The sequence below is a fragment of the Pleurodeles waltl genome, chromosome 12 (genome assembly GCF_031143425.1).
Source record: "Pleurodeles waltl isolate 20211129_DDA chromosome 12, aPleWal1.hap1.20221129, whole genome shotgun sequence".
Taxonomy (NCBI): Eukaryota; Metazoa; Chordata; class Amphibia; order Caudata; family Salamandridae; genus Pleurodeles; species Pleurodeles waltl.
In genome coordinates, this window is record NC_090451.1 from 334,306,704 (window position 1) to 334,331,475 (window position 24,772).

Below are 24,772 nucleotides of genomic sequence, written 5' to 3' on the forward strand. Positions count from 1 at the left end.
TTACACAAAGATGTATCTATAAACAAGTCAAGTAAATGCCTGCCAGACACCTCTTCACAATACAATACACCAACCATAAAACTGTATACAACAGAATAAATCCGAAAAACTTTAACCCCACCTCTATAAACATGACACAGCACGGTATATCAACCATGTGACCTTGAAGATAAATAATTGAGCATAGCACAAAGTTTCTGTTTAGACTGATCTAGTCTGTGGCCTTCAAGATTATTTCCACTCCCATGATGAGAACTAGAGCCAATACTCGTTTTACAACTTTTAAACAAACTCACAAATAACAGTGCACCAGTAATTCCATTGCTGCTGTTGTTAATTCCATCAGAATATCTCCAGTGCAATACGTTCATTGCATCCAGCCACACTCAAAAATAGATTACTTAGATTTGTCATCCTCACCCTCCTTCTTGAAAGAGCTTTGCAATATTTCCTTGACCAATGGAAACTCTGTTGGAATTCCATACTCATCCACTACCTCCATAGCAATAGAATGCATCTCAAATACTCCAGTATATTTGAATACCTCACTTAATCTTCATTCTATCCGTTGGATTCTTAATGTGAACCCATTCAATATTGGCCATTAACCGTGTACAGTTTCATCTTATCCTCACCCTTGTTTACTCTCCCTCTAATATCCCCCTTCGAATGTTCCTGTGCTTGACATAGTCTTTAACCATATCATTACGGCACCAATCTAGTTGCTAATTTGCAAACATCATACTTAAAGCATGGGTTTCGAGTGACCCCACTGGGATTTATTGGGTCGATTGTGTAGATTATTTAATTACTGTCTTCAATTGTTTTCATTTGACCTTTTCAATCTTGATAAACTCTACCTTAAAAAAGCTTTACAAACTGCCCCACATAGGGGCTCCTTTCACCACCTAAGCTACAGGGGTACATATCAGTCCATCATCACAGAGGCATCAACCTCCCAAAAAAATAGCCCAAGCCTCAGTTGCTATAGAGGCTCCTTCAGAGGAAATAACAAGAGTGGGGGAAAGAGTGCCTCTGCCTGTGGAGCAACACCCACTGAGTGCCCTATTCTCTCCCCTCACCCCCCAACACACACCTGTTTGGACAGAATACACTATTTTCATCCAGTCTTGGATACCATCATCACAGACAAATGGGTATTAGCCAATACTTCCTAACCCCCAAAAAGGACAGGTCTCTAAGACCAGTCTTAGACCTCTATACAAGAACATCCTATCAGAACACTTCCATATGGTCACTTTACAGAATGTCATTCCTTCAACAGGGTCACTTTATGGCAACATTAGACCTAAAGGGTGCTTACCTCCACATGGCAATACACCTTGTTCACCGCAAGTATTTAAGATTTGTCATAGCAGGCAACTGCTATCAGTTCATAGTTCTTCCATTCTGTGGACTACCGCACCTTGAGTGTTCACAAATATCCTGGTAGTTGTTGCAGCACATCTGTGAAGAGAAAATGTTCAGGTATTCCCGTGCTTGGGTGATTGGCTTATCAAAGCCAACACACATCAGCAGTGTCAACAACACACTCAGATGACATTAGATCTCCTTCACAACTTGGGGTTTACTATCAACATACCCAAATCTAACCTCAGCAGGCTCAACCTTACTTGGGAGCAATCCGAAGCACAAAGTTAGGGTTAGCCTACCCCAATCTAGCTCAAGTTCAGAATTTTCAGGCAACTTTACTCCAGTTCCAAATAAACCAGACTCTGAGTGAACAGTTATGCATCTACTAGGAGTGATGGCATCCTGCATTGCCATATTCCCCATGCGTCTCCTGCAGCAATGTCTAACTTGATGGTGATGTATGTCACAGGGTCATTTGGCGGATCTAGTGTTGATAGATCACCACACTCACCGTTTTCAGCAATGGTGGAACACCCAACAACCTATTGAAAGGGTGGCCTTTTCTGGACCCTGTTCCTCACATCACTTTTACCACGGTCACATCACAGGCTGGTTGAGGTGCTCACTTACAAGACCTAACAGTTCAAGGTCTTTGGGATGCCAGGCATCCATCTCTACACACCAACTACCTAGAGTTCTAGCGGTTTACCTAGCGCTAAAAGCTTCTTCCTTTCCTATCTCACAAGGTTGTCCTAGTCCGGACGGACTACATGACAACAATGTATTACCAACAGAAACATGGGGGGGACTTGGTCTTCACAACTATCACACCTGTCTCAGACCATATGGAAGTGGGCTCTTCACCACAGCATACACCTGTCGGCGAATACCTTCCGGGAATAGACAAAGGCTTTGCAGACCTGCTCAGCAGGATGCAGCAACATATCCACGAAGGAGAACTTCACCCACAAGTCATCTTACCAAAAGTGGGGGTTCCGTCAGATCAACCTTTTCGCCACAGCAGAAAATGCAAATGCCCAACCTTCACCGCCAGGTACCAACACCTACTATCCTAAGGCAATTGACTATGGACGAGTTGGTCATGGATATTTGCCTACACTTTTCCACCTCTCTTTACTTCTTCTCTTCCTGGTTCGGAAGCTCAGACAAACTTCTCTTATGATGATCCTAGAGGCTCCCACATGGGCACGTCAGCCATGGTTTATAACACCCTTAGGTGTCTGTGTGATCCCACACAAGAAATTTCCCAACAGGCCACACCTGCTCACTCAAAATCGGGGACAAATCAGGCACCCAGAACTCTCAACCTAGCAAGTTGACTCCTGAGATCTTCGAGTTTAGCTACCTTGATTTACAATCAAAATATATAGATATTCTCAATGAAGCACACGGGGCCACCACCAGATCCTGTTACGCAGCAAAATGGAAGCGTTTTGTTTGCTTTTGCCAATCCAAAAAAATGAATTACTTGAAAGCAATGATGCAAAGCATCTGTTACCTGCTTCATTTATAAAAGGCAAATTTAGCATGCACTTCCGTACGGTTACACCTTGCTGCAATTGCTGCCTACCTACAGAACAGACATCATCTTTCACTTTCAAAAATTCCAGTCATCAAAGCATTCATGGAGGGACTCAACAGTTATTCCACCACGGGTTCCACCATCACCTTGCTGAACTCTTAGTTTCGTTCTCACAAGACTCATGGGTCTCACATTTGAGCCTCTACACTCATGTCCCCTTCAATTTCTTTCATGGAAAGTGACTTTCCTAGTTGCCATCACCTCACTCAGGCGTGTTAGTGAGCGTCAGGCTTTAGCCTCAGAAGAGCCTCTTTTTCAAATACATAGAGAGTGGTTCTTCGTACTAACCCTAAATTTCTACCTAAGGTAGTCTCAGAATTTTACCTCAGTCAGTCTATTGAGTTGCCAGTTTTATTCCCTCATCCTAATACAGTTGTAGAAAGAGCTTTTCATACCCGAGATGTTAAGAGCGCTCATGTTCTACATTGATAGAACTAAAACCTTCAGAAAAACGAGACAACTCCTTTGTAGCCTTTTCATCATCTCAGAGGCAACCCTGTACCTAAATCTGGAAGAGCCAGATGGCTAGTTAAATGTATTCAGACTTGCTATCATAAGGCCAAAAACCTTTATCTGTGTTTCCCAGAGCGCACACTACTTGTAAAAAGGGAGCGACTATGGGCTTTCTTGGAAACATCCTCATAGCTGACATTTGTAAAGGAGGTACATGGTCCACACATCACGCCCTGATCAGGCAGTATTGTGTGGATGTTCTAGCATGGCAGTAAGCCAGTGTAGCACAGACAATGCTACATTCTGCATTCCAGACTGCTGCAGTTCCCACAGGTTATCCACCGCTTAAAAGGAGGGACTGCTTTACAGTCTATGCAGAGCATGTGTATCTACAGCCACACATGCCATCAAACTGAATATTACTTGCCATGTAAGCATCTGTTCGTGGCATAACGTGCTGTAGATTCCCATGCACTCTCCCTCCTCCCTCCCCGGACACCTGTGGCCATTGCAGTTACATCATACATTTACATTTAGCATGGTCATCACATTACTTGCACATACTTTTGCACGCCTTTCTCACCTGCCTGCGGGAAAACAATTGAACAATGGAGTTAATGCCCATGCACGATATCACCGAGCGGAGGAGTCACTCTACCTCATGACTTAAAAAACTTATTCGACAAAAAGCAACTTGCCCAACTCCAAGACCCTACACTAGATGATAGGATTATTGAGAGCATGTGAATCTACACCACTATATGCCACAAACAGATACTTACACGATATGTAACATTTTCCTTTTCAGAGGAGGACTACGAGATGGCAGCCGCGGAGGAAGCTCCTGGCGAACACCACTCTGATTTACACCACTCTGATTTACACCACTCTGGTTTACACCACTCTGGTTTACACCACTGTGGTTTACTCTTACAGTTACTAGTCACACAGATCAACTCAAAAAAAGAGGTATGACCTCAAGTCTGCCATGCCCCACAGCAAAAGGCTTTCAGAAACTTAGAAAGAGAAAGTGATCAAGTCTTTAATAAAACTGTGGAAGCCAAGATGTTAATGACCATTAAACAATGCATATTTAACGCAGAGGGAAGTGTCCGTATAGGAGTTTTCTGCCTGACCCATTCTACCATATCCCAGTGCATAGAATACGTTCCTGAGCGCTCTATTTGACTTGAAGAATGCAACAGTTTCATTCTAATGAAAATTTGATGCTCATAGTGCCTGTTGATCTAATCCAGTCTTTGACCAAGGAGCTAATACAGCCGGTCACTTCTGTTTTCTGTGCCATCCTGCATTTTCATCATGTTGGTTTGATAACTGTACATGTGACCTCTTGGACAAAATCATGAAAATTAATGATGTCAAACATCTGGGGAAGAGCAAGCCCAGCTGAAGTAACCTCAGAAGCCCCCATTTCCCCACCTTTTTGTTGTTGCAAGATGACCATGCATCATGGCATACCCTTTCTGATGGGTACTTCTATCTGCAGATTTCTCACCTTTTGCATACTCCCAGGTGCCAGACTGGATACAGAGATTTTTCTCAACATTACTTCCGTGCACCATCCTTTGTCGTGCAGACTAGCCTCAACATCATCCTGCCCGGCAGTGATACCAGAGACACATATACATGGCACTGACCTCAGTTCGATTCTTTCTGTGCCTTCAAATTATTATTATTAAAAGGTGCCAATAGAGCGCAAAGCTACCCAATAGCATTCTTCCCGACGGTGACAGAACAAAGTGAGGACACATGAAAAATGTAACCTGCTCCGATGTTGTTGCTAGACCTCAGGTGGATAGGAAGAGAATTCCAGAGTTTAGAGACTAAGTAGCCAAAAGAATGACAACCATCTCTTGCTGTTCTATTTCTGGAAATGGTCAATAAGGAATATTCATTTGATCTCTAAGATCACTGTGCAGGTTAAGATGTTGATGAATATGAGGGCCAGGGGATTGCTTTATCCTGTGTGCAGTGCATAAAGCCTTACATTTTATCCTCATATTTATTGGCAGTCAGTGTAGCTGTGGCAGGGCGTGCTCTGGCTGCGGCATTCTGGGCAACCTCCAACTTTCTGATGACATATGAGGGGCTGCCCAGGTAAAGTGAATTCCCATAATCAAGGAGGGAGTGTATCAGACCTTCGACCACTGTTAACACAGTCCACGGGGAGGCATTTGAGTGTCTTCTGCAGCAAACTCAAGAGGCTAAAACATGTACTGAAATCCTTCCTCGCATGAGGTTATCCTCTGGGATGACACCAAGGCCCTTTACTTCAGATTTAGGGGCTGGGGGTGCCTCCCCCAGGTATGAGGGCCATAGGATTTGATGCCAGGGTGCTGGATTATTGCCAGTTACCATTGCCTCTGTTTTGTCCCCATTTAGCTTGAGGCAACTGGTGGCCATACAGTTAGTTACTTGTTCTAGGCAGATGTTTAATCTGTTATAGGTTGAATGAGTATTGGGTGACGGCAAGATGATGATCCGGGATTCGCCCACGTAGGAAACCATTGTGAAACCCAGGTCGTAGATGATATCTGACAGAATCGAATGTTTACATTAAACAGTGTAGGGCTCAGTGAAGAGTCCTGCAGCACTCAGCACCACAACTGGGACAGGAAATGCCCTTCACTAACCCGAAAACTCCTATCAGCAAGATAGGAGGTTAGCCACTTCAAAACTGCTCTTGTGTCTCAGATCCTTTGTAACCTCTGACATAGAATTGAGTGGGAGACCGTATCAATCGCTGCACTCCGATCCAATAGTATGAGCGCAGCTGACCCGCCTTGATCCAAAGACTTCTTGAGGTCCTCGGTGACCAGCGCTAAAGCTGTCTTTGTACTGAAGCTAAGTCAAAAGCCAGTCTGCGTCTGGTGTAGTAAATTATTGGACTAAACAAATCAGATAGGATACAGTTTATCTATTTTCCATGATTCTGACGAGCCCTGGGAATAGCGAAATTGGTCTGTAGTGTTCCGCCTTATCTGGGTCCCCAAAAGTTTTTTTTCAGCAATGGGCGGATAATCGCGTGTTTCCACGAATCCGGGACACATTTGCTCACCAAGAAAAGATTGTAGATAGTTATCAGAGCGGATATAACGGTTTCACTTACTTTCAGTAAAATATCTAAAGGCCCCGGTTTGAAAGGTGATCCAGACTTATCTGTAGTTGCTACCTTCAAAACATATTTCTGATTAAGTTTTAGGAAAACTGAAAGTTCCACCTCAGACTTACTAGCCATTAAATTATTTGTTTTAAAATGGGGATCTACTGCCCCTGACAGGGAGTCATAAATGAGTCTGACTTTTCCTAAGAAATAGTTAGCCAGCTGTTCACAGCGTTCCTTAGAGGAAGGAGGGCCAGCTCCTCTGACGTTAGGTTTAATGAAAGAGTTAAAGATGGGATATAATTCTTTAGAGGGATGTGATGATTGACCAGTTCTGTTGGCAGAATCTTTTAGTCTAAATAGTGTATTGATACCTTTTTAACACTTTTTTTTATAGCGCTCATTACCCTACTCATCATACTTGTGTCTCCACATTCTTTCCAGTCTCTTACATTCCTTTGTTTAGTTCTTTTAACTCCAACAAGAACCGTTTTACACTGGTTCTTGTCCGGGAGGTTCTACTGACCTTTTTCAGATTTAATGACTCTTAAGATCGAACTGATCCACTTCTGAAAATTAGAGTAGGAGACAACATTGTTATCTAGTATAGGGGTTAAACTCTGTAGGGTAGTTTCCTAACATGTAAAGCCCATCGTCGACCACTGCCTTATCAGTTTAGTTGATGCCCTATTATTTAGGTTTTTCCATTATAGGAATAAAGAATGGTATTAACAAATGGTCCAACCAGAGAACTGGCAAAGGGGCTGTTATGTGACAGAACATTTGTAAAAAGCGGGTAAAAAATATGGCCTTTAGCATGATTAGGCAAAAAAACGAATTGCTCAAGTTGTACAGCTAAGACTTGTTTGAAAATAACTGCTTGTGTGCACGTGGTACCATCTATATGAATACGCAGGTCCCCTAAAAATGCAAAATTTGCTTCCTGGAGACTATGAAGTGCTACAATTTGTGTTATAATCTGTACAAATTTTCGGGTGGATGTTATACGAGTTGGCCAGAGAGCATGAAAGCTTAATAGAAAAAGCAGTTTTTCTCAATCCGCAAAATCAAATGTGGAGGAATTACACTCATACTTCTCTTTAAAAATAATGGCCACTCCTCCTCCGAATTTCCCTACTTGATCCGCTCTAGCTATAGTGTAACCAGCAGTAAGCGCTGTCGTAATGTGTGGCCAACTGTCCTCCTTCAGCCATGTTTCTGTTAATAAAAGTACCTCGGGAAGCTTTTTATCCAGTAAAGCGTACAATTAAATTCTGTGTATTTGATGGCATGTGTGGCTGTAGATGCACGTGCTTTGCATACTTCTGCCATCTAGTGTTGGGTCCCGAAGGACAGTGACTCCTGCTCTTGCTGTTAATGTGACTGGGAATTGACTACACTTTCAGATTGTTGTCTTCCGCCATCGGGTCCAGTCGTGTTTTTGCCGAGCTCCAGTTTGAGACTGTCTTGGACCTCATCCATTCGGGAAACCTTTCCAATTTGTCTGTATTGTTCATCATACGTGTCATTCTAATCTTTTGTGTTCAGGAAACGAAGAAATGTTATTCGATCAACACACTTCTATCGAGGCCTTCAGGGCCACGCTCTTTGGCTCGCCGTTTTCTCCCTTCCAAACCTCAGAGAATGAAATCCTAATGAAATGGGTGCCTTTCCTTTTCTGTCCAAAGTGTCACCTGAAATTTCCGAGGTCCAGCCAGCACCAGGTCCGCAACCTCTGCATTCTGCTTGTCGCCAGGACATAGAGAAGACTTCTGCAAGGTCTGGCAATCTTTCTGATTGAAAAAGACTCTTCAATATCAGAGAGCCTGCCTGAGAAACACAGAGGCAAGAAGTCGAGGACACACAAGACATTTTTGGTCTCCAAGAGATCATGTCTGACTACGAACAAGAGCAAGAACTTCACAAGGCTTCAGCTGCTGAAGAGGAGGCTTTTTCCATCCAAGATTCAAAAGCCAAAGCCAACATAACTCTTGAGATGAGGAAATTCCTCCAGGTTAACCAACTATGAGTAAAACTCCTTCTGCTCTGACCAAATAGCCCACAAACATGGAAGTGAAGGCTATCTAGCTGCTGCTGCCCTCAGGTTATTGTAGGCATCAAAAGACTTAATCGAACGCCTCATTCTCGAGCTCAGCACTGAAACATGAGCAAAAGCCTTGCACCTCGTTACCGAGCCGAACGCCATGAGCCTTCGCACCGAAAGCTTCCACTTCCCACTCGGCACTGACTGCCTGATTCAGCACCAACAACTTCAACACTGAGATTTAAGAGCACCTCTGCACTGAAAAAACTCACTGAAGGCTTGGAGTCAAGAACATACCCCGAGCCCATACTTCATAGGATAAAGCAACAACTCCATGCCAAGAAGTCACAATTGCATATACAGCCACAAACTGAGAGTGTGCTGGTCAAAACTGTAGTTAGTGCGACTCCAAAGCGACAGCTTTCTGTTGACTACCTATGCCTATTGTAGTTCATATGAACTACCTATGTCTCCAGTCAAATAAGAGAATGGAGAAATACTTGATTGCGATCCACCCACCTCTACCGACATCTCCACCATCTCAAAGTGACCCCTTGACATCTTCCCACATGGTTCACCTCATTCATTCAGTTACATCCAGGACACAGGGGATGACCCTTGGTCTCAATATGATGTGGACACATATATGGACACCGACAAAGAGCTATACCCAGCTAGACCATCCCCACAGGACGATACAACTTCCTTTCAAGAACTTATTGGCAAGGCAGCCACATACCATCGGGTGCCTCTTCAAAAAGAGCCCACTGAAGACTATTTTCTTTTTTGAAACACTTACCTCTTCACATAAGTCCACACAATATTTACCCATGCTTAAGCGTATGTTGCGGCATGCAGACTTTATTTTCCAAGACCCTGCTAGAGCACTCATCGGGTGAAGATAAAATATAAGGCCTCCCCATCTGACCCAGTTTTTATTCAAGGTGATCTACCTGCTGACTCTTCAGTGGTGTTGAATGCCGGACAAAAGAGCTAATTCACAAGCTGCTCATGATGCACCACCTCCTGATAAGTAGAGCATGCTCATTGAGGCTTCTGGCAAGCATGTTGCTGATCACACGGCCAATCACTAGCTAATCGCCAATACTTGTGACTACTTCCCAAATACGATAGTGCTCTGTGGGACGTAATGGAGGAACTTCTCCAGTACCTCCCAGAGGAGCTTAGGAAAAGAGGCCAGGAAATTGTTAGTAAGGGGCAATTAATATCCAGCAGTTCCATCAGCTGTGCTTTATGGTCAGCTTTCACAGCAACAAGAGGAATAAACACTAGTGCCCTTTTAAGCTGACATGCATGGGTACGCATTTCAGATTTTAAGCAGGAGGTACAGCAGACAATCTTAAAAGTACCATTTGATAAAGAACACCTTTTCTGCCCACTAGTAAATTAGGAGTTAGAGAAGATGAAAAAGGACAACGGCGTGGCCAAGTCCATGGGGTGCTCCAACTCCCTGCTTCTCATGGTACTTTTTGCAGGCCTCAGATTAAAACAGCCACTAAGCCCTGTACATTTGAAACTTCACTGTCATACAGTAAAGGTCAACCCCACACATCCTCTCAAACAGGATTTTATAAGAGCTCCTATAGAGGCAATAACTACAGAGGTAGGGGAAAAACACCCTCCACTCGAACCTCTTCTACTGCCACCCAACATTGACTCACTTCACCTTCCTTCGGATTACCAAACACCTGTAGGAGGATGTCTTTAGTCATCATTTCAAAATTGGCAAGAAATCGCTGCAGATCAATGTGTTGTCTATTATTCAACATGGGTTATTGTCTGAAGCTCAAGTCCGCACCTCCAAACATTCCCCCTTTCATTCATAAACTTTCACAGGACCATCTCACTCATATCAGAACACTTTCATATTGCCGTTGCTGCAACTGGGCGACTTTTAATCGGCACTGGATTTAAGATGCCTACTTTCACCCGGCACATCGCAGATATCGCATATTGGTGATAAAAGGGCAACACTACCAAGTCAAAGTACTTCCCTTTGGGGTCACAACAGCACCAAGGGTGTTTACAAAATGCCTTGCAGTTGTAGCAGCTCAATTACGTAGGCAAAAAATTTATGTCTGCCCAAACCTAAACAACTGGCTCATCAAAGCCAGGAATCTCAACCAAAAGTTGCATCATACTCAGACCATAACAAGTAAGTAATAGACTTACTTCATCAATTAGGCTTCACCATCATTTTTCAAAAGTCCCATCTAAATCCACTTTAGATACAGCCCTATGTAAGGGCCATTCTCAACACACAGTTGGTAACAGCCTACCCAAATGCAGCAAGGGTACAAAACTTTCAAACACAAATTTCTCACTTTCATCCTAATCACTCACAGTAAAATCACTCATGAAACTCCTAGAAATGACTTCTTACACTGTAATCATACCACATTCCTACCTTCACATGCACATATTGCAGGAATGTCTATCATGCTAATGGTCTCAGGCACAAGGTCACTTAAATGATCTATTGTTGTTAGACAGCCACACCTTTCGCGCTCTGCCGTTTTGGAACAAAACCAACCTTTTAAAAGGGTGGCCATTCTTGTACCCTTTTTCCGCAGATCATTTTGACAACAGATGCCTCCCAGACAGGGTGCTCATCTCCAGGACCTCACAGTCCAGGGACTTTGGGATCACACACATTGAACTCTGCATACCAACTATCTAGAGCTGCTAGCTGTTCATATAGCACTCAAAGCATTTGTAATTCATCTCACTAACAAGGTAATTGTCATACTCACAGACAACATGACAATCGTGTTATGTGCAAAAACAAGGGGGGAGGGACATATGCGCTACAACTCTCGCCTTGCACAGACAGTTTGGCATTGGGCCATCCGTCACAATATATACCGGTTACCGGAACACATAACAATTTTGCAGATCTTCTCAGCAGGATGTGGCAACAAGTCCACAAGTGGGAACTCCACCCAAAGTCCTTCTACTCTACTTTCCAAAGTGGTGATTTCCAGACAAAGAACTTTTCGCAACAAGAGTAAATGCAAAATGACTAAGCTTCGTCTCCAGGTTCCCACACCCCGAGTCCAGGGGCAATGCTATATGGATGAACTGGTCATGGATATTTGCCTATGCTTTTCCACCTCTCCCCCTCCTTCTGCATCTGGTTCAGAAATTCAGACAAACGTCTCTCACACTTATTTTAGTAGCAGCCACATTGGCCAAACAACCATGTTTCATCACTCTCTTAGACCTATTAGTAGTAATACAGAAGAAGCTTCCCTCATCCTGGACCTTCTCACTCAGGACCACAGTTAAATCAGACACCAAAATCCTAAGGAGTTGAATCTTGCAATTTGGCCCCTGAAGTCGCAGAATTTGGTTATCTAAACCTACGTTAGTAATGCATGGATATTCCTAAGGAATCACGTGGACCAACTAGTAGAGCATGTTATGCAGCAAAATGGAAGGGTTTTGTGCATTATTGCATTACTCAAAATTGGGACCCCTTCCAAGTATCCGTGCAAAATATAATTTACCTTCTTCATTCACAGTAAGCAAACTTTGAATACACTTCCGTAAGATTACACTTAGCAGCTATATCTGCTTATTTTTAGAACAGGCAACATTCTACTCTTTTCAAAATTCCGGTTATTAAAGCTTTTATGGAAGGTCGTAAAAGGAAAATATCGCCAAAACTACCCCCAGTTCCTTCTCGGAACCTTAATGTGGTCCTTATTAGATTAATGGGCCCACCATTTGAGCCACTACGTTCATGTCCTTTATAGTTCCTGTTGTGTAAATTGGCATTTTTAGTTGCAGTAACTTCCCTCAGGCATGTCAGTGAGCTCCAGCCATTAACCCTACAAGAATCTTTTTTCCCAATACACAAGGATAAAGTGGTTGTTCGTCCCAGTACAAAATTATTACCAAAAGTGGAATCTCAATTTTATCTTAAACAATTAAATTGCCAGTCTTTTTCCCCTCACACGGATTCTTTTGCTGAAATAGCCCTACACTCACAAGATGTTAAAAGAGCGCTTATCCTGTATAGTGATAGGACTAAAATCTTTAGGAAGTCAAAACAACTTATTGCCTTTTCTCCACCACACAAAGGCAACCCTGTTACTAAATCTACGATATCAAGGTGGATTGTCAAAGGTATCCACACTTGCTATGCTTAAGCCAAAAAGCCATTTCCTATTCCCCCTAGAGCCTACAATTTGTGAAGAAGGTGCATCAATGGCCTTTTAAGGTAACGTTCCCATAGCTGAAATATGTAAAGCAACTACATGGACTACACCACACACTTTAACTAAACATTACTGTGTGGATGTTTTAGCATGCAATACGTTCATGTAAGTCAGGGAGTGCTACTTACTCTGTTCCAAAATACTACAACACACACGATAGACTGCATAGTTAGTCACAGTCTATGCAGAGCATGGGTATCCACAGCCACACATACCATGAAACAGAAAAAGTTACTTCTCTTCCAGGGGATCCTCATCAATAGTCATAAACACTGAATATTCCCGCCCATGTGCAGAGAGCCCGGAGCATATACACACATGTATATGTATGAAATATCTACGAAAAAACAACTTTTTAGTAGAGAATTTCAATACAAATCTAATATATACATGTACAAACAGCCAATGCAGCTGGGATATATATATTTTTTTTAAACACTTAAATTGAAATCTTCAATTAAAGATAAAAACTTTCTGTAGTCAAAGTAGAAGGTAGAAAGTGTAAACAATCCACTTTAAAAGAGAAATACTACATTTAAAATAAAGGAACATTATAAGCCAATAGGTTGCATGCAGGTTAACACAGCAGAGCCCCAAAAATTTGCACCGTACTTTTAAGACCCTGAGTACCTTCATTATCCCACCCTGCCTCAGGGATGAGAATGAGGTGACAGTTGGTTCACAGTTAGGTCAGTTCTTTTTTCCGGCTTCCTCTATTAGGATCCTGTAGCATTGAGCTCTTGTTTTTCTGGTTATTTGGCCAGAAAAATGATCTAAACTATTTTTTTTTTCTCTGCTTTACTCAACGTTTCTTCATATTTCGTGAGTAGAGGGATAATTTTTCTCACAAATATGCCTTCACTTTTTGTGAAATGTCCTTCTTGTGGGAAGAAGGCCCAGTCAGACCCACACTCTGTGTGCATAGTATGTTTGCCTTAGAGTCACTGTCCGGACACCTGCGGACATTGTAAGAATCTGTCCAAAAGAACTCTCAAGGACAGAGAAAGGATTCGGTTACATGGTCTGAATAAAAGAGAGAAGACTTCTTAAGACTCTTAAGAACAACGGAGAGCCAGATCGACGTCGGCTGGAGGTAAAATTCCTGTCTGTTCAGCATCGTAGTCATCCCTTCCATTGTCACATCACTGGGTGTCGAAGAGAACACCGCCGTCGACTACGACTTGAGCGACGTCGAAAGACGTGACGTCGAAGACTCAACTCCCTCATCGGGGTAGTTCTCCGTCGACAGTCACACACCGATCGATGCCAAACAGTTACATCATTACTCCCACGCCCTCGAAGGCTAGTCGTCATCCTCTGATGTCGGGGCACCCGCGTTGAAGTCGGCCTCAAGAACTAGGTTGCGGTCCCCTCATCATGTGATGTCGAGACACTCATCTCCATCTGCCCAGCGATCGACGTCAAAACACTCAACATCTAAGTATATTCCTGCAACGGACCACCACTCGTCGTTGAGGCATTCGACGTCGAGACCTGAGAAGACAGGGAAGTCTCGCTCGACTTCAGAAACTCATAGATCTCTGTCGGCGGTATCGGAGTCTTCCATCAAAGACTATTCGCCAACCCTGACCAACTCCTCTCCGGCAAGAGTATCGCCAGTCCTTCAACGAGGTGTTGGTTAGAGGGGCCCAGGAACTTAATATAGATATTCCAGAGCCGACTACTTCATCGTCGGTTATTTTTGAGACCCGACATCATCGTGCCGCATCCAGACAGTTATTGCCACTGGTTCCTGGTCTTTTACAACCAGCTATGGACACATTTCTGACCCCTGCTAGCCTACGCTCAGCTCCTGCTAGGATACTAAAAAAGTATAAAGCCCCAGACCAGGATCCTTTATTTTTCAGGGTTGATTTTAAAGGAGTCTAAAAGACCATCTGCACAACGCTCCTATGCGTTCAAATGGAAAAGGCTTTACATGTGGTGCTGGCAGCCTGATTACAACCCTATTTTGGCCCAGGAGGAGGTTACCTTACCTGTTGCATCTTGCAAAGTCAGGGCTGCAGTTTTCCTCCATTAAGGTACATTTATCTGCCATTACAGCTTATTGTACGTCGTCTTCTCAGAAGTCTTTCTTTACTATGCCAGTGGTTAAGGATTTCTTAGAGGGCTTAAAGTCTTTCCACCGATTCGGAAACCCTCACCTCCATGGGAATTGAATGTGGTCTTGTCCAGGCTTATGGCCGCTCCTTTTTTAGCCCATCCACAAAGCTTCTTTACAACACCTTATGTAGAAGACCGCTTTTCTGGTAGCCATTACCTCTGCTAGAAGGGTCAGTGAGATTCAGGCTCTATGTTTGAGGGAGCCCTTCACGGTTTTCCACGATAACAGAGTAGTTCTAAGAACCCACCCATTGTTTTTGCCTAAGGTCGGACTGCCACATTAACCAAACGATATCACTTCCAGCATTCTTCCCTAATCCTGTTACTCTGGCGGAGAAAGCCTTTCACTCCCTTGATCTTAAGAGGGTGCTCAAATTTTACCTTGATAAGACTAAGTCAGTCAGACAATCTGATTGCTTGTTTGTTAATTATGGACATATGAGGACAGGGGAAGCTGCTTCAAAACAGACTATTTCTAGATGGATAGTTTTGTGTATTCTGACTGCATACCAATTGTCTAACAAGCAATTATCAGCTAAACCTAAAGCCCACTCAACGAGAGGGAAAGCGGCGACTGCAGCCCTTCTCAAGAATGTACCCATCTCCGAAATTTGCAAAGCTGCCACATGGAAATCCGTACATACTTTTACAAGTCATTACTGTCTAGATTCAGATGCCAAATAGACACTCAAGTGGGTCAGGCTTCTCTGAGAAATTTATTTGCATAAGATGAGTATTTTTCCTTCACTTCTATCATTCCGTCCGCAGGGGTATGGAATGGGCTTGCTAATCTATTCAGTGTTTATGACTATTGATGAAGATCCCCTTCAAGAGAAGGATAAGTTACTTAACTGTAAATCCTAGTTCTCTTCCAGGGGTATCCTCATCAAAGTCATAAACAACCCACCCTCCTCCCCAGGTGTGATTTTTTTTTTTTTTTAATTTTTTTTTTTAAGTGCAGCACTGCTCATTTGTCTATTCTATTTCTCCTTACCACGGAAAGAAAGTACTGACCTAACTGTGAACCAACTGTCACCTCACTTTCACCCCTGAGGCATGGTGGGATACTGGAGGTGCTCAGAGTCTTAAAGGCACGGTGCCAATTTATTTGGTTCTGCTGTGTTAACCTGCATGCATCATATTGGCTAATAATGCTCCTTTATTTTCAATGTAGTTTTTCTCTTTTAAAGGGGATTGTTTACACTCTCTATACCTTCTACTTTGACTACAGAACATTTTTATCTTTAATTGAAGATTTAAATTTGTGTTTTTAAAAAATAGGAAAATAAATAAAACATTTTTAGCCTGTTTTCAAAACATAGGCTGCATTGGCTGTTTGCACATGCATATATTATATTCGTATTGAAATTCTCTACTAAAATGTTATTTTTCATAGATATTGCATACATATACATGTGTGTTAGTATATGCTCTGGGGTTCCCGCACGTGGGCGGGAATATTCAGTGTTAAAGACTTTGAGGATACCCCAGGAAGAGAACTAGGTTTTACATGTAAGTAACTTATCCTTACCCAGTAAGCATCTGTTTGTGGCATGTAGTGCTGTAGATTAACATACGTCCATCTGCCTCCCTGGACACCTGTGGCTGTAGTACTGTCTCTTCTACACATTTATAAACTTGGACATTTGATTTACATTACATTAACTTACACTACACTCTAGTCATAATCTGCCTGAGGGAAAACAATAGATGATGGAGTTGATGTGCATTACCAGCAAGAGGAGGAGTCACTGTACCTCATGACTCTGAAGAAGTTTTGAAGAAAAACAACTTGCAACCTTCCAGACCCAACAGTAGATGACGGAAGTATGCAGAGCATGTGAATCTACAGCACTTCACGCCACAAACAGATGCTTAATGGGTGAATAACATTTTCCTTTGGAAGCCACAGTTGAGTAAAAACATTTTCCAGCCAATAGGCGGTTTAACAATTCCCCATGCTTCTACATTCTCTATGGCATAGGTCTCAACATTTGCTCTTTCGGCAGCCAGACTAAATGAGTAGTTACAAACCAAACACTTACTAGACATGGTCTCCACCTTCATAGAGTGAGTGCAGTCTGTGCTAATAGGATGTTTAAAACATTTAGGGTCTCAGAAGTGTAATGTAAATGCTCTACTTAAAAATGGGCAGAGTTTCTGGCCCTTGGCCCTGGACGGCCGTGGATGGGCTCACCTTTGGTGTGCCGGTGCGGCCATGCACTGAGCCTCTTACTGGGTACCAAAAGAGCTGGACCTTCAATCAAGATGGTGTCCTTGCATGTGCTTATCGGGAAGAACTGGCATTAAACACTGCCAGGGAGAGCCTGTCTCCTAAGATTACCGGCGCACCAGCTTTAAAGTGCTTTTTTGCCGGTCAATAGTGCAAATAGGCGTAAGTGCAATATTACAGATTCCAAGTTCAATGACAACCGTAAGTTTAGCAGCATAAAATAACTTTAAAATCATGAGCCTCATGGTGTTTGTCATATTGCCGCCACACACCAGCATTAAGTAGAGTTCTGGGCACCAAAAGAGCGGGACCTTCAACCAAGATGGCGTCCTCATGTGCTTATCTGGAAGAACTGGCACCAAATATGGCCAGGGAGAGCCTGACTCCTAAGATCTTTGTGCATCATCTTTAAAGTGCTTTTGTGCCGATCAGTAGTGCAAAATAGGTGCAAGTGCAATATACAGACTACAAGTTCAATGACAACAGTAAGTTTAGCAGCATAAAAGATGTTTAATGCGGATCTGGAGCTCCACTCCCCTTTTTCCTTGTCGATTTGACAAGATTTTTGTCTAAACAATTATCAAAGTTTGCAAGGGAACTATGTCTCCCTCCAAAAGGTACAGGATTTCAACTATACTGGGACTGTTTCAAGCAAATACCTGCGATATATCCAAAAGAGGTATGCCTTTGGTGTTTGGGCTTAGGACATGACTTCAAGTGGTGTGATGAATGCTCCTTCCTGGATGTAAATGTGATGCAAGAACATGAAGTAAAGCTGCTAACGAGGGCCATCAGAAATCCTACAAATCCTGTTCCCCACACAAGTCCTTTTTGCGGTCAGTTTTTTTTTTGGGTAAGTCAAAGTCGAAGAGGGAACACGAGAAAGCCAAGCGGGACTTGTTCCCATTCTGCTACTTGCTGTCTCCAGAGAGGTCCGATATCTCCAGTTAGGGCACCACCACAAAGCCACCCCAGCACTTTGTGTGCCCATAGAACCTGCTTCAGGTTTCTCAGCAACTTTGGAGCCACCTTACTCATCAGACAGCAAAATCTACAATGGACTAGGACCTAAAACCGATACTGTTGACTGAATCTGGGATAAATTGATCTCTGCATCACCTTTGAGGGCGCGTCCCAAATCCACTTTGACACACCCAGTCCCCATTCACTCAAATTGAACAATGCCTATGCCACAGACACCTGATTAGGTACTCCACCAGTGACCATCTCGACTTGGACTAGCAAGAGGGCAGTGGGCTGTATACCCCAGCTGATACCTGGTTGAGTAATCCCACCCACCCATACCTCCTCCTTTAATACCACAAATGGAGGAAAATGCTTCCTTTGCTATGGTGAGCAGATGTGAATATGAGGTTTTAGATACCCTTCTGTAAATGTAGACTAATGTACTCATGGAGCTGCTGCAGCCAGGGAAGGCTTCCTCTGAGCTTTTGGTACCATTCAATAAAGCCCTTAATGTCACATTGGTGGGCACTAAGGTGAAGCATTGTTTTTGCCATCCAGTGCATAGACATTTGCCAGGCACATTGACCAGCACCACCCAACGACAATTATCTGACTCCAAAGAGTCTGGTGGTTCAAGCTTCAACCAGCAAGGTGAACTACTATTCACTCTCCCCCCTAACACTCAGGCTGAGAGTCAAAGAGAATTGAGGTATTTGGGGAAACGTATATTCTCATCAGCCAGCCTTGCCTTGAGGTTGTCAGTGTTAGTTATTTACTAGGTCAGTAAACTCACACCCTCTTAGACATAGTCTACATGACCTTGCTGGCAGTCTCCGAAGGATTGCATTCCCCCCTGGCTCAGACCTTTCAGGATAGTCAAGATGCTTCCAAATAAGTCATTAGATCTGACCTGGATACTATTGAACGCTTAAGTCAACTCCAGATGCCACAAAGACTTACCTTTCATGGTGGAACAAGATGAAAAAACATGATTTCAAGAGGGGCAGCAGCAAAAACAACTAAATGAGTCTCCAAAAGTAGACTTCCACCCACACCCAGCACCAGTGGGGGGAAGAATAGGAGACTTCCTTCAGGAGTGGAGGAAGGTGATGTCAGACAATTGGGTTCTCAATATAATCCAGCGTGGATACTTCATAGAGTTGTAAAAACACCCACCAACGTGCAACCCAAGATAAAAAACACACTAAGGAAGAAATAATATATATTCAAAAGGAAGTAAGGGAACTGCAACAAAAACAATCCAGAAAAAGTACCCTTAAAGGAGAAAAATCAAGGAGTCTATTCAACATTCTTCCTAGGTCCAAAACCAGACTATACACTGCAGCCAATACCAGACCTCCCTTTTTTAAACAAGTTTATAAGAACACAAAGGTTTAAAATGACAACACTACAGGAAGTAGTCTCTCAACTCCAACAGGGGGATTCATGGCAACCATAGACCTACAGGATGCCTATTTACATATTCCAATGAATTCAAGACACAAGAAGTTCTTACAGTTTGTGTAAATCAAGACACGCAACCAATTCAAATTTGGCATAAAGTCAGCACAAAGTGCCTGCCAGCTGTAGCCTCACATCTGAGAAGAAAGGGAATACATGCTTACTCATACGTGGGCGACTGGATGGTAAGAGCAAGCTCCGCAAGTGCAAAGACTACATAAAACAGTGATAACACTGCAGAAATGAGGATTCACAATAAATATGGGGAAGTCATCACCCCCGCGAAAAAGAGTCCAAGCCATAACGCAAAGCTCTCTGGTACCGGAAGGTCAACCTCTGACAGTAAGGACCGATGGGAAATTGTTAGGAATGATGGCTTTCTGCATGCCATTAATATCACATGTGACGGGCTTCATATGAGACCGATCCAAGAATGGATATATAGAGTCAGTGTTCACAAGAGAAGTGGAGCTGAGAGGATGTGGTAGTTGTGATGCAAGAAGTACAGAAGGAAAGGAGTTGGTAGAACAAGACAAATGTAACAGCAGGAAGACCGTTTATGACTACAGTGACTATTATCACGAATGCCTCACATGTCGGATGGGGAGCTCACATGAGGAAACTCAATGTCGTAGAAATTTGGAAACCACAAGAATAAGTCCAACATATAAATCTGCTGGAGTTGAAATCAGTATTCCTAGACTTAAAAGCCTTTCAAAAGCAATTGTGGAACAAGTAAATATAAGTACAAACAGATAATACAACAATCTATTACCCCTCTCAAAGTTGGCACACCAGATATGGAGATGGACCATTCGAAGACTAATAACAATAACAGTCATGCACCTACAAGGAGTAGACAACATTGTAGCAGATAAGCATCCATCTCACACAAGTGGGAACAAAACCAAACCGTGATAGAGTATTCCAAAAGTGTGGAACTTCAAAATTAGACTTGTTCGCACCACCACTAAATACAAGATGCCAGTACTTTGCATCTAGACATCTACATCAGGCTGGTCAGGGAAATTTGCTTGTGCGTTTCCCGATACCACTGCTCTATAGAGGAATCAACAAATGCAGGCTACCACAGATGACGCTCGCACTCATAGCTCCAAGGTGAGCAAGACAGACTTGGTACTCAGACCTAATGGAGATGACACAAGAGCTGGAAAATCTGCCACTGTTGCAAGACCTGCTCTCCATGGAAAGGAGAAGAGTTCTTCACCTACAGCCAAACACGGTGAGTCTGGAGGCATGTCTCTTGAAGGCAGAGAATTTGATCGTCTAGGATTACTGGAAAAATCAATGGCAGTACCCAGAGAAGCAGGAAAACCAAAACTAGAAAATGTTATATTGCAAAATGGGAAAGATTCACATCTTGGTGCCAAAAAAACAATGTGCTTCAAAGTAAGACATGTGAAACAATAGTAATCAGATACCTAGTGCATCTGTTAGGAGAAGGCCTAACTTATACTGCTCTAAAATTACATCTGGTAACAATAGTAGCCTTCACAAGGGACTACAAAGGAACACGTTTGTTCACTTCCCCAATAATCAAGATTTTTGGAAGGGCCTAAAAGAATAGCACCACCTAAGAGTGCACCAAAACCTACATGGAATCTCAATGCAGTATTCACACAGTTAATGAAAGAGCCATTTGAGTCAATCTATAAAGCAACCTTGGAATTTATCACACTAAAAACAGAGTTTCAAACAGCCATGACTTCACTACGCACAGAAAGCTAACTACAAGCAGTCACCTTATTGGAACCATACATACAAATACACAAAGGCAGGGTAGTCTTGAGAACTAACCCACAATTCCTTCTAAAGGTCATATTACAATTTCACATATTTCAAACAATTCAAATTCCTAGTTATTTTTTTTTCAAGATCTAAAGACTCAAGCAGAAAAAGCTTTACATACTCTGAATGCCTACAAAGCAGTAATGTATTACATATAAAAACAGGTCTTGGTATCATTCACAAACAACAATACAGGAGAACCAATTACAAAGAATACCATTGCAAGGAGAGTAACACAGACAATTGAAATATGTTGCAAAGAAGCTGGCATTATACTAGAAGAAAAACCAAAAGCACACTAAACAAGGAAGTTAGGAGCAACAGTAGTCTTTCTAGCTAAAGTTCCACTTTACGACATTTGCATTATGGCAGCACGGTCATCAATACACACTTTCACTAATCTCTATTGCAGTGATGTTCAAGTAAACAGTGAAGCACAGGTGGAACAAAAGGTTCTTAAACATCTGTTGAGAAGCTCAACCTCGTCTTCATCCCAACCATCACAATGAATAAAACCCCCTATAAAATCAATGCCCAACATGTGAATCTAGAAAAGAGTAACACCGCAAAATGAATGGTTACTTAAAGGTAGGAATAATTTTGCAGCTTGAAGAATTTTCTGGATTCGCAAGGGGACACACCCTCCTTCCCAAGAAATGAGGCGGCACAAGTAAACAGAGGACAATCACACAGAACACCAACAGGAAGCTAACAAAAAAAGAAAAGTCTGATGTCAGAAAAGGACAGAACAAGCATCAAATTGTGGGTACCATCGACGCCCAGAAACAAAAAAAAAATGGAAAAAGGACTATTATATATAAAATGTTCAGGACCCAAGCACAAGATGACATAATAATGCACAGTATGTGGATCTAGAAAATCTTCAAGCTGGCAATCTACTCATACCGCTAAGTAACGATTTTGTTTTAGCGTATGAGACTTTGTGGCCTCTTGGCCTCTGGCATCCTGTTGTCGACTGTTCCAGTTGACATAAACAGGGCTCTGCAATGGAAGCAAAAGTCTCTCTGAGCCCAGCATCAAGGGAACCTGTCTGCCATCCAGGTTTTGAAGGAAACTGCAAAAGATCTGCAATGGTTGCTACTCTATTGCAATTGTACTTATGGCAGACCGTTCTTCCTTCCCCTCCCAGAGCTCACTTTGGTGAAGTATGCGTCAGTGCTGGGTTAGGGAGGCCATCGGAGAGAGATAGAGATCATAGGACTCTGGTCCCCCAGTGGAATCTACACTCTACGTCAACTTGTTGACGTTTCAGGACGTTCACTAGGCAGTGAAGACCTTTCTTACCATCCATCGTAGGGAAGCTGGCACAGGTTCTTGTGGATAACACCATCGCCACGTGGTACTGCAACAAAGATAATGGTGTGGGGTCCGGGGTACTGTGTAAACTGGTTTTTTACAGTTTGATTTGGCTACAACTTCACAGTATTTCCCTGGTCCTGAACCACACGTCCCAAGCCGCCAGAATACTACCTCTTAAGAAAAATATGAAGATTTCAATAAATAAGGCAGAAACACATTATCTATTTTTGCAGAATCAGAAAAGCTGCACGATTGGATAATAAGCAAAAGACAATAAGTTCTGCAGAGTAAGTATTAATGACTGTTAGTACCCACTAGAGATGTACCCAAAACTGACATCACAGGTCATAATAATTCTACATGTAGTTAGCACAAAGCATAGACTTGAGGGGCAAGGCCGTAACTCCAGACAAAGTCTATTTTTCCTACCCAGCCTTGCCAGGCATTTGTTTTCCCAGCCAAGGGAAAACAGCCATAAAATAGACTACTGTTGATGTGATTGGTGTACCCAAATTAAGTAACAAAACTGAAGATGACGGGTAGACGCTTTTAAATAGTACCTGACTGATTCAGGCACAGTTGGAGGTCTAGATTGGTTATCCTGGAGGTTGAGACACGTCATATGTTGGAAGAATTGTCGATCAACCATTATAATGAATGAAGACAGGATCACATGTACCAGAAATAACCAATATTTATTCGACTCAATAAGAAAGTGTTCCTTTCCAAGTTTTACATTATGTCAAGTTATTTCTTGTTTATAGCTTTGTTTTTTAAGCAAGCAAGTGACTTTATTAAGATAATCATGATGGAGGACCTCTGCTTACTGGTGCATGTAGATGTGTATATCTTAAATCGACACATGTTAATTGTAATGTTTCTGCAATTTAGACCATTCAAATGTGACATTAAAATGCTTTTGTGTGATTACCTATAACTGTTCCGATAGGAGCATGCACAGCTATTGTAGTTAGGATTGCTGTTCAGTTGGTAGCTGTTTTACTTACAACGGCGATATTCTGTTTAAAGAGCTGCTGTAGTGAAGCAGAGGCGCAGCAAGCAGGACGGAGGCAGAGTCCATCTCAGCCCATACAGTGTGAGCTTCCCACAGTACCTGTTCAGATAGGAGCCAATTTCCTAAAAGGGATTTCTTTTAATGAGTCTGCAACAGAAAACCTAAAACTCAAAACGGTAATGTATTTATATTGTCTCTTTCGTGTAGGGTAAGAGTTGTCTGTTATGCCACATCTTTTTCCAGTGAATTAATGAAAGAAATGTATAAATGTAGTTAAAATGGCAATCATTGGTGAGTTAAAAACAATGTGCAGATTTTTGATTTTGAGTTTCTTGTGTTACAGTTTAAAAGGTTTTCTTACTTGACACAACACCACAGTGGCCACTACAAGCCCAGAACTTACACTCTACTCTCACACCAGCTTATGTCACAACGAGCCAACTGCGCACAAAAGACAACTTGGTGTCTACCGCTTATGCCTCCTCCTTTGCGATGGGCTCCTACACTTTGATGACATGGAATGTCAGCAGCCTTGATAACCGTATTAAAAAGGGGCAGTATTTCACTCTGCTAAATGCATGGCTATGTTGTCCTGATCTTACAAGAGAGCCACTTGTTAAGTACCAACTGCTCTTTCGTGACTAGGTATGAGTTAGCCCGAATTTACCATGCTGGGTACATGCAGGGCTCAAGAGCTGTACTCCTTCATAAGACATTCCCCTTAGTGGTCTTGCAGGTCCAGTTAAATTCCCGGGAACGGTACGTCCTGGTGGAGGGCTCCTTAAACGATCAAATACGCCACCTTATCAGCTTATATGTCCCTCCCACCTTGCTGCAAAGCTCTAGGGATGATTTGTGAAAGCAAGTCTTCAGACTCCATCAGGGGACTGCATTTATTGATGGGGACTCTAACAGCATCATGAGTCCCAGGATTTACCTAGTTGGGCTAGGTGTCACCTTGGGTACGGAGTGGAGCCGGCTACAAAGTTGTACAAATAGCTT

The 24,772-nt window shown here is 42.6% G+C and overlaps 1 protein-coding gene across 1 annotated transcript in view; it reads left to right on the forward strand.

The window, feature by feature from the left end:
• The window catches only part of GARRE1 (granule associated Rac and RHOG effector 1), a 506,156-nt gene that overhangs the window by 142,693 nt on the left and 338,691 nt on the right, over positions 1–24,772 (forward strand). The window contains exon 6 of the mRNA XM_069216464.1: positions 23,785–23,946. Coding sequence (XP_069072565.1) covers positions 23,785–23,946 — 162 coding nt within the window. The remainder of the gene's footprint in view (positions 1–23,784; positions 23,947–24,772) is intronic.